The sequence below is a fragment of the Rhincodon typus genome, chromosome 12 (genome assembly GCF_021869965.1).
Source record: "Rhincodon typus isolate 14 chromosome 12, sRhiTyp1.1, whole genome shotgun sequence".
Lineage (NCBI taxonomy): Eukaryota > Metazoa > Chordata > Chondrichthyes > Orectolobiformes > Rhincodontidae > Rhincodon > Rhincodon typus.
This window is the reverse complement of record NC_063343.1, coordinates 635,007-646,527: the sequence shown is the minus strand read 5'-3', so window position 1 is coordinate 646,527 and position 11,521 is coordinate 635,007. Positions and strand designations below refer to the sequence as shown.

At 40.9% G+C, this 11,521-nt stretch overlaps 1 protein-coding gene across 3 annotated transcripts in view; it reads left to right on the top strand.

The window, feature by feature from the left end:
• Nucleotides 1-11,521, top strand: part of LOC109914322 (fibroblast growth factor receptor 4-like) — a 272,492-nt gene that overhangs the window by 11,346 nt on the left and 249,625 nt on the right. For all 3 annotated transcript variants that reach the window (XM_020513906.2, XM_048603719.1, XM_048603720.1), the window contains one exon: nt 3,919-4,203. In XM_020513906.2, coding sequence (XP_020369495.1) covers nt 4,098-4,203 — 106 coding nt within the window. In that variant the 5' untranslated portion in view covers nt 3,919-4,097. The remainder of the gene's footprint in view (nt 1-3,918; nt 4,204-11,521) is intronic.

Genomic DNA, 11,521 nt, shown 5'->3' with positions numbered 1-11,521 from the left:
ATGCATTTACTAAGTTTCTTTAAAACACTGAGAAATAGATTGTCTCCCTACTCGGGGATGGGACTTTTGACATTGTTGAATTCTGACCTTAAGGAGCAGAATGATGACAGTACAGTGTACAATACACAAGATTTGGGGCAATATTTTCCCATCTCTAGTGTAGCGTGAGCAATGACAAGCAAGATGAGAAAATACACAGAGAATGATAAAACCAGAACCGCAACATCAAGAAAGGTGTTTGCAGTTTTCTTCCTGAGCCTCTAATGGCAACTTTAGAATCTCACCAGTGAGTGGCAACTGTGTTATTTTCATGTATTGAAGCCCTATCTGCCCTTGTTTATATTCCATTTCCAATAGAAACTGGACAGCATCAATTCCTGATGTAAATCTGAACAAGTAGCTGGCGGTTGCACCTGTGTGAATGCTTGTTCTAACCATCGTCCAATTGTTTATTCACAACAATGTCCCAGCATGCACCACCGACACAATCCTCCTCGAAATTTCCTCCACAGAAATTGATGTTGGTGAACCACCAGCCTCGCTACATTATCACGCTACGCTCTCAGATCAGCTCACACACCACTTCATCCCTTCCATGCTTGTGAACTCAGGGACACCTACAGCTTGCTTGCTGCTATTGGTTTGTTTTGCTTGGAAGAACACATTTAAATGTCTTGCAATTCTTAACAGTCATTTACATTGCACTTGCCTGAAGGCTGCTAGTGTCTGTCTACTTCAAATTGCTTAGCACATGCTCACTGACTTCAGCACTGACTTATAGGCTGCTAGTTCTTGGGTCACATTGCTTTCTTAGCAAACAGGGTTTATAGTGCTCAGTTACAGGCTGCCAGGCTGTATGGATTGCATTGCTTTTTGGCACAGAGGAGATGCAGGTAGCTCACCACATCAGTGCTATATCTGCAGCGCATGCCAGCAGTTTACACAGCAAACACACTGCATGTGCTTCAACTGAATGGCCATGTGTAAAGTTCAAAGGGGAACAGTACTTAACGGGGTCAAGGCAGGGCTGTGGTCAATTAGGCTGTACCATGACAGTCAGTCAAGGGACTTGTCCTATTCTGGCCCTGGAGGTTGGCCACAGTCAGTCAGGCGCTTGCTCCTTCCTGAGTCCAGGGATCTGTGTCCATGCCATCTGGGGATTGGGCTAAGATCGGTTCTGGAGGTCAAGTGCAATCAGTCCAGGGGATTAAAGATATATCGGTGAGGTTGCTGTGGAGATATCATTCTGGGAATTGGGCCAATCCTCCCTGCAATAAGTCAAAGGGAGGTACTGAGTATGATAGGCGATGATACAGAGGTCGGAGAGGTTGGTGAGGTATCCCCAGTGAGTGAGCAGGAATCACAGAGGGCAGGAAAGGTGAGTGGTTTCGGAGGATGAGCTTGGTGAGGGCTGTAATCCATGAGCTTCAATGAGAGTTGTGTGCATTGACAGAGTTGGAGTGAGTGACGAATCTGTGAGTGTAAGGTAGCAAAATGAAGATGGTGGCACGTATCCTTTGGTATAAGTGGAGGTTGACCCACCCCGCTGAAAACTAAAAATAAAATATCCAAAGAGGAACACCTTGCCCTATAGTCCATGAAAGGAATGTGAAAAGTGGTGTAACCTCCCTTTCAGCAACTTCTAATGGTTAAATAAAACAAATCCCTGACATTCACTTCACTATCAATAAGTAACAATTTACTTATCTAACTCTAACAGTGAACAAATCAATTAAATTATTAACAAACTGAATAAATCCCTTTTAACTACTATCTATTCCAAAATAAAACAAGATTCTAACAGTATGCTGTTCCAATAAATATAAGTCACACTAATATGAAATAAAATCTAAAAAATAGAATTTAGTCTCTCAAAATTACAGCCGGATTACATGTCCTCCAGAATGTTCTGAGCCTTCTCTGTCAACTCTTCTGTCAGGAATATTAACTAGTTGTGCCCTTAGTACCTTTGATTTATTTAAACTGGTGTTTCTCTAAGACTTAGAGAAGCCTGTAAGAGCCAACAATTCTCTCTTGAGAGCTGAGAGCTGTTATCTCTGGCAGATGGCAGTTAGTTCTCCTGTCTTTGCCCAACTGCTCCTTCTTTTATACCCTTGATGACATATCAATTTCTTACAATAGACTTGGTCCTATGTTGTCAAAATGATCAAATTAAAATTAATTGGTTTTTGCTATTTAAGCACCTGGTTCAAATTGATTGGCTGAATTCAAAACTTGTTGTCTTGGTATCAGAAAAAAATTGCTGGTTGGCTTGCTAACTATACGGCCTTTTGATAATAATATTTCAGGTTGGTTGCTCTCTGTACTTGCAGACTTTCAAGTGCTCATTGACTTTTTTTTAAATGTCTAAGTAAAGAAAAAAAGCACATCATCTTTTAAACCGACCACGCAATGCTTTCCCCCAGCATTTTACAAACACAATATTTTACATACACCAAATTCTAACATCCTGCCTCCCAGTTCACAAAAACTCTACCCAACTTCGCAACACCTTGCAGAGTACAGAAGATCATTGACATTCTTCCTGCATTGCTGTCTTCATCTTCACCCACACCGCAGCACTGACATGGGCTTCAATCTGTACCCAGGCTGACTGCTCTCCTCTCCACCAACCTATCCACCAACACCTCCATGCCCCTGTCTCTAAAGCAGAGAGTGAGCTTTCTTTTCTTCTGGGAAATAGCTTAAACGCTGAGACTTGAGCACAGCAGTGTGAGGGATCATTCTTGGTTTGCAGTGTCTGATGTGGTGTGCAGCTGGGTTTTAAATATGACACCAGCAGCATGAATGGTGGATGTTTTCAACATGGGGTGGGCTTTTCTGCCAGTCTGGCTGCATGATAGCCCAAGGAAGTGCCAAAGAGCCCAGTTACATCATTAATAAGGTGAAGGGCAGAGGTTACATGAGTAAAATTGTTCTCAGCTATGGTGGACCAGGTATTATGAATCTCACTTGATAACACACTAACTACCAACAGGAAAATTTCAACCTTTCTGTCTGAATTCAATAATTATTTCTCCACACCAGCCACAATGTAAGAGCCACTATATACAGAGTACGATGATATATTCATGTATATTTGTTAAATTCAAGAGTGTGCGCACACCTCATGATTCAAAGATCGCATTCAGGGTATGCCCATTGGACCCAGCAGATTCTTATCAATGCTGGGAAACACAGATGGGTTAGTCAGCAGAGGTACCTGTGTTTATAGGACTCTGACCAGCAAGCTTTGACCTGACTGAACAGCAGAGGAACTAATTATCCATATGATTCAAACTTGTTTTGTTCATTTCAGTCTTGCTGATTTTCTTTAAGAAGAAAATGATGATAAACGTGCCAATCATTTGCACAAGAACATAATGACCTTGGCACAGACTGACGAAAGAGCAAATGATATTCATAAAGTAATTCTTTTCACATAATAGTGATAATTCTTTAAAATTGCTTCTCAGTAGATTACTGGAAGGCAAAACAATTGGAATCTTAAGGAATAACTTGATGCTTTGTTGAGGGGAGTATAGTGTCTTTCTACTTGGGTCAGCTAGGATATGCCAAATTGATTTCTGAAACTGTATGCATCAGTTGACCCTATCAGATTGCAATGCACAAATGTCCTTACCCTTGCATTGAAAGTATGTTAAATGTGTAATACAGACGACAGAAATCTCAATCATATGACGGAAACTAATGGCAATAGTGAAAAATGCGAAGTATTCGTTCAGTTTCACAGCTAGCTTCATCTGGCAGATTGGATCACAGACCCTGTATAGGATTTTAGTTTGTGTGCCATGCAAAGTCATGCTCTATTCACCATCAAGCTAATTGGTGGTAATACCATGTTCACAGAGAAAGCTGCTCGCTTTGAGCTGATCATTTTGTTTTCTTTTCCAACAGACGTCCAGCAATTGGAGAACTGATGCACAGGCCTCTGCCAATAAGAGAAAAGAACAACTGAGATAAGAAGAATTGGAGAGCCCTCCATCCCCCAACATCACCAATGAGTGCTCTGAGCAGCTGAGGGACAAAGATTGGAAACTTTAAAATTTCTTTAAGTTTTGCTCAAAGGAAGAGGAATGAGCCACGCGTTGTATAAACTGTGTCTCTGCTTGTTCATCCTCATTGCCTTCACTGTGTTGAGGTCCATTGAATCAAAATTGGAAGAGAAGACCATTCAACCAGGTAAGAATAACAGAAGGTATTAATTTAGTACAAGATGACAATGTACAGCAACTCGTTTTCAGTCAGACCTCTCGCAAAAACTCAATGAGCAAATACACTTAAGCCTGTTAGACTTGCAAGGATCACTCCTTAGTTAAGTCTGACAAACTAGTTCTGGATGATGGCAGGTAAACTGGACTTCACTTCTCGACAGACTTCTGCACTGATGTTGTCCATTGCTGATTCTAGCTGGAACCTTTGTTCCCTTTTTCATTTGTGAACAAGTCATTGTAACTGCTCCTTGCCTTGAAGTTTCATGACAAAAATTCCTCAGTTGTTGGACCGTGTCAATACATAACCCTAAGTACCTTTTTTGACTTGCTTAGCCCACTGCCCATTGTTATTAATTAGTCCAAAAATTCCAGTGCAGTCATCTTTTGACTGAGGTAATGCTGTTGTCAGTGAAGTCATATCACAAGGTGACTTGTGCTCACAAACAAGGACTAAGAGAAAGAAACTCATCTATAAGATTTCAACAAATGGTCTTTGCTTATTATAACAGTACAACATATTAATTCAGCATGTCTGAAGGCTGTGAGCATTTGAGAGACTCCACCCAGAGAGGAAAAAAGTCTCAACAATATTTTTGTCTTGTCTCTCTCTTACCACCAATTGCCTGGCCTCCCCACCTCTGTTCATAAACATGTTGACTGCTTGCTTCATGGCACTCGTCACCTTTCAATATGTTTCTCAAATGATCATTCTTCATGTGTAATCAGCACACATCAGTCCATGGAAAGCATCGTAACTGAACACTCACCTGATGACAGGGATAGTAGGAACTGCAGATGCTGGAGAATCTGAGATAACAAGGTGTAGAGCTAGATGAAGAAGGGTCTAGGCCTGAAACGTCAGTTTTCCTGCTCCTCTGATGTTGCTTGGCCTGCTGTGTTCATCCAGCTCTACGCCTTGTTAACTCACCTGATGACAACCCATTTCATTTCTGGCTGGCATTCAGGAGTAGGAATCCTGCTCAATATCACGTACATGCCCAGTGAGCCACGTATAGCACCATCATCTCCCACCCTCTTCAATAAATGAATCCCAGTACAGACCTAAGGCTCAAAGAGAGACTACACAAGTGTAGTTTTATTAGGGTCTGCCATCTGAGATACCTGCTCTGTACTGAGCCAGCTATTCCTGTTATTTTCAAGCTCCGTTATTTACAGCCTTAAACAGGTGAATTATTGAAGAAGCTCTCTTAATATATTATTAAATATTCTCCTTCAATTCTCTAAAATCTGAACAGTGATGCTTTGACGATGCACTTTAAAGTTTGCTAAGGGAGCACTGTGTGGTTTGTAACATATATCTTTCTCAGCGCGTAAAGGGTTAAAGAAGAAATATCGGAATGTGGTGCAGTTACTGAGGGATTTGCTGCGTGAGATCTCATTAGCCTGTCTCACAATGCTGCCCCCAAAGTCTCGACCCAGAGAGAGGTCTTTGTCCACAGAAATGCGCACTGTAATCTAGCCTGCTTTTGAGTGGTCGCCCAGTTATTGTCCCTGGGAACTGTGTACATTTGTGTATAAAGAGCACCCGCTCAGGCTCGATTCTGTGTGTCACTCTATCCTTCAGTGTTCCGGGCTTTAATGTGAGATTCGTGGCCCCAGGCCAAAACTGATGAAGTAAGGGGGTGACAGGGCTCTTTGCGGGGGGAGGGAAAAGACGCTAACCTGCCACTCTGGAAAGGACAATCCAGCTACCACCACCCCCACCTCCTGCCCCACTGCAGTCTGTGGCACCAGAAACAGAGGCTGTCAGTTTATTATGAATGGAGCGAGCGTCTCACACATTAACAGCCAAGACGAGGCGTGGAGTTCACACGGCCTGCAAGCAACTCTGCTGTACTCCTCTTGAATGGAGGGTGAAGGAACTTGGCTAATTTTCAGGAATATTTAATTGTTGCAGACATGGAAGCCAATTAAGAGTTGCTTGTTTAATGAATAGCAGGCTTCTGGTTGCAGAAGGAGCATCGCTGTCTCCTTTTCTATCCACTGCCTCACTCTTAAATGCCAAAGAATTCTTTTTGAATTGTACAAACCTCAGTCTAAAGTTCAAATTCTTATCATTGGATGTTTCGCAAAGCATCTTCCAGATATGCTTTCATTTCAAATCTGTTTTATGCCATAAATGTTAGTAGACAGTCTTGCTATTTTGTTGTGCAGATTGTGTTGTGTTGAATTAAACTAATTTATACAACTCGCATCAATTTTAGATTATGTCCTAATTAGTAAAAGTACCATCAAACTATGACCAATGGTTAAACATGAACATATCTTGCTTCCATTGTCCAAATGGAATTATTTCCTCTATGGAATATGCAGGTATATCCTCCACATGGAGACCCATGGATCTCATCAGCGACTGCCACTTACCCATTTGATGATTCCCTCGATCATGAAATGTGTCTTAAAGTGACCAGTTGAGAAGTCAGGTCCTGAGTTATTGTTAGTGCTGCATAATTTCTTCTAAGTAACAGAAAACAAGTTTCAATTACAAATCCAGTCCACTAAGAATCACTTGAGTTTGTCTCCCTGCATCAGTATAAGGAAAATATTCACCTGTCCCTCCATTCGGACATGGGATGTGGGTGTAGATGGCTGGATCAGCATTTATTGCCCTGGAGAAGTTGGTGGTGAGTGAGTTTCTTGAACTACTGCAATCTTTGGAGTGTAAGGACACTCATTGTGCTGTTAAGAAGAGAGTTCCAAGATTTTAACCCAGTCACAGATCAGCAACGTAATTCCAAGTCAGGATGGTTTGTGACTTTGTGGGGAACTTGCAGCTGGTGATAATCCCATGACCTAGACCTGTCATATTAGATCTATTATCTATGACAGTGCGCCATTATATTTATACCCATTCCTGTCAATACGGAGGACATGTACATAACTAATGCTACATCCATAGCTATGTCAGTCCAGATAAGATGTAATTAATTGATTGAGCGCAAGATCTGTACCCTGTGTCAACATGCAGGACGCCTAACAGTTACTAGTCTTATTATCCATGTCAATAAGGAGAATGGTACGTTACTGATACTAGACCCAAAGCTATTCGAGCACAACAGAATGAGAAAGTTGTACATAAAAGAAAACGACATTGCATTTATATAACAGCTGCCTTTCAAAATCTTGATGGCCCAAAGTGTTTTACAACAACAAAATCATATATTTAAATGAAATTTAATATAAAATTTAATATGAAACCCTAAAACTCTTTAGGGAAGTGTCTTGAAGAAAACTTTAACTCTGAGCCACATAAGGAAGAACAGGTGAGGTACGTTTGGTATGTCTCAAAAGAAAGTGTTAGTGAGAAAGGAGGTTTAAAATTGGAAATGCACAAGAAGGCAGAATTGGAGCAATAAAATCTCCAGAGGTTGTAGGACTAGCGGAGATTAGAGATATAGGTAAAAGACAGTGAAGGGTAGACAATTAATGATTCAAAAGCAAGCATAAAAATGTTAAAATCAAGATTTTGTAAAACCAAGAGTTAATGCAAAAGGACAGGGGAGGCCAAAGGAAGGTCTTGTCTAAGCAGGTGGTGTGTGAAGATTAAAAGCTGTTTACAAAGAGCAACAGGAGGTAATGAGAGGATGGGCTAATGCAGCATTATTTAAGAGCAACACAGAGGACTCCAAGGGGAAGACAGTTTACATTTCTTCTTTTAATTAATTAAAAAAGATTATTGTGGGGATTAACGCCGTTTTCAGCTCTTGTCACTCTATGCTCTGAGCTATTAAAAAGGTCTCCTTCTGGTGGATTACCGTAAACTTCAGATTCCACCCTGCTCTACCTGATGTCAAAGAAAATATTCAAGTAGTGGGCTATGCACACATTGTGAGGTTTTCTTTTGCTATTTACTCAGACAACACTGATTTAATGGCAATCTTCTTCACTGAGCTCTTGCTGAGGACGACAGAGTGACATAAATCCTGTGATACTTTATATCCTGTTTGAATTTAGACAGAATATTATGACAGCTATTGGACCAGCCTAATCCTGTGCTCAAACAATTTCTATTCTAACTTGATTCCTAGCAGGAAGTTCTGGATCTTGTCCTCTTTAATTGGACCAGTGAGTTGAGGCCAATTGGAAATCTCCAGATACCCTCCAACTTGAGTTCAGCCAAACACAATAGATTTGGTGTTGAAGCTGGGATCATCTGATCTGCATATCTTAGTGGTGTCAGAGAGTCCCTGAATTCATTTAGCTAATCCTTAATCAGGATTCCCACATTCCAGAATGCTCAACTGAAGCAGAGCAACTTTAAATAAGTGCACTCAAAAGCTTATAATGAATTAAAATTTCTCAGCTGTCACATCAAATGACATATCTACAAGCACAGTTTGCAAATATTAGTATTATTTTTAAGCTGTTGTAAGTGTACGTGAGAAATAAGCTGAGCCATTAGGTATAACTAGAGAGCAGGTGGATCTCTACATTGGCACAGCAGAGTCAATTTTCTTTGGAATAAAACAGGAGCAGTAACTGAAAGTATGTTGTTGCAGAAACAGAATAACCAGAAACAGTGGCTTCACAATCCTCACTGACAAGCCATAATAGATGCCTGGGTATAGCAAGTATTGTTTTCAAAGTGTTACAATTCTTTAAAATAATGACATTCATTATTAGAAAAACTTATTGATGGCAAATACAATGAGAAGTGAAAGATCATGTCCTCCACTCCTTCTCATATCCCATGAAGAATTTTAGTAACCCATCAATTTGAAAGAAGCTGTGCTTCCCACACTTCTATGTTGCCTTGCAGGGTTCTGCCATTTTCCTTCCCTTAGTTTCCCAGATCTTCATAGTATTCGCTAAAAAGGCTCTGAGATTCTCTAGTTACTGATTTCGAGTCAGTGAATATGGCATGTCATGAAGTAGATGTCAGTCTGTGTCTTGGTTTCAGTCTCAAGAACTGTGGGTTTATTGCTGAAAGCAGCATGTATCACTCATTACATTCTCCCTGTGCCCCTGATTCTGAAAATGCGTGCTATGGGAGTGATTCCATCAATCCAGGAAGTCTAGCATTCTGGAACAATGTCTGTTTTCTATTGGGCAAGTTAAAAGGCATCATGAGCAGGTTGCATTTGATTCAATCTGCATCTCTTTAACACAGCTGGAGATAAATGACATCTTAATAAACTTCTTCACGTGTCAGGACTGAAAGAAGAGGTAGCTTTGTCTGCTTCCCAGTGTGGGACTCAATCTCTGTCATTTTGAGAAGGAGTCAGGGAATTCCAGGCTAGTGCCTATGGAGAAAGGCAGGCTGGCTTTGAATCTCGTGTTTGTTGTTGCCATGCTCCCAGAGGGCAAGGATTAACACTTGGTGACCCAAGAGTGGCCTGTGTTTGCTGCCAGCTAGGACAGCAAACAAGAAAAAGGGCCACGGTTCCTGGAAGTAAAATCGGGAGCCTAACCATAACTTGTAATTAAAGATACAGACAGGAGACAGGGAAATGCAGCAGTTTCTGACTGAAAGCTGGGAGAGTAACTAGCTGGAAAGCAGCTTTTTGATTCATTTTGCAGAAGACATACCCTTGTGGGAGAATTTGGATGAGATAAAGAGACCACTAAGAATACAAAAGAAGTGTCTGATTACACAATATGACTTACTGATGCAAAATGTCACTTTTTCTAAATCATCAATAATGAATCAATTCCTTTTCTTCAAAAACTTTTATTTCACATTTCGCTCCTCAGCTTCCAAAAAACTGGCTCTCTCATAAGGCTAGCTGCACACTTGCAGTGAATTTTTACATGTAATTGAAATTAACAAAAGGGAAATTGGGGACCAAGATTGTGGAACTTTACAACACGAATTCCAAACGTATCTGAGGGAAAGTTGTAACCAGGTTTTTACCTTTCTGGTTCCACAGATTCCAATTCTCCAGCAAACACACAAAAAGCATTTCCTTGTGCCCAGACAAATAAATATTAGAAAGCTTTTACGGGATTGATTAAATCCTATTCAGTAGTTCCTGGGCACTAATTCCCAGACAGAAATCCTGGCCAAACTTATTTCTGTTCAGTCCAAGAATTCTGAGGCCAGTTTTGACTGAGATCAGATTTGCACAATTTGGAACAAATAGGTATGGCTTTCCACCACAAGATGCAGTACACATGCGGACTCAACATTGAGAGGACCATCCTCAAATATGGTCCAAAATTAAGGTTAATACTTAAATTAATGCCAACAATAAAATCAATTGTATCAGAGCCTGACCTTGCCATTAAAATTATACCTAAAACTACATTATAGTATGTTATATAACTTTACATATATAGATATTTAATTGTACATACACATCATATTGGGACTTGAATTGTTTTTATCTTTTTATTGGCAAATATTTTCAAGATGAGTTAATTTTGGCACAAGAGACATTGTATCAGAAAATAATGGTGCTTTACCCAGAATGTGGACCTCAACAAAACTTATCCCATATGTAAAATAAAAGGTGTTCTCGCCAGACAATAGGGCTGCTGTCTCATTAGAGAAAGATAACTGGTGGTGGTTTAACCTGAGGGTCACCATGCCTCAGACAAGAGGAGAGGTTGAGAGTCCTTCATGGTAACCTCAGCTGGTGCATGAATTGAACCCATGTTGTTGGCATCACTCTGCATCGCAAATCGACCGTCCAGCTAAGTGATCTCAATCTTGGCCATAAGCAGCTTTTCTAAAGAAAATTGAAAAGCAGGACTTCTACGGTTTTAATCTCAGGATTATTCCCTGTGCCACATGCTAATGAGGCAGAAATAGGAAGATACTAGAGTTGAATGCATGGCTAAAGAGCTGGTGTAGGAGGGAAGGTTTCAGCTATCTGCATCATTGGGATCTCTTCCAGGGCAAGTGGGACCTGCACAAGAAGGGTGGGTTGTACCTAAACTGGAGGGGCACCAATATCCTGGCAGGAAGGTTTGCTGATGCCACTCAGGAGGGTTTAAACTAGTGTGGCAGGTGGGTGGGAACCACAGTAGCAGATCAGCATGTGAAGTGTTTGAGGAGAAGGTAGAGATTAAGCCAATTAAGTCTAATAGGAAGAACAGGCAGGACCAGATTAATAAGCACTGCGGGACTGGCAGTCTGAAGTGTATTTATTTTAATGCCTGGAGTATAACAGGTAAAGCAGATGAGCTTACAGCCTGGATTAGTACATGGGACTACCATGTTGTAGTCATTACAGAAACCTGGGTGAGCGAAGGCCCAGACTGGCAGCTCAATATTCTAGGGTTTAGATGGTTCAGGCAAAAGGTGTGTGTGTGTGTGTGTG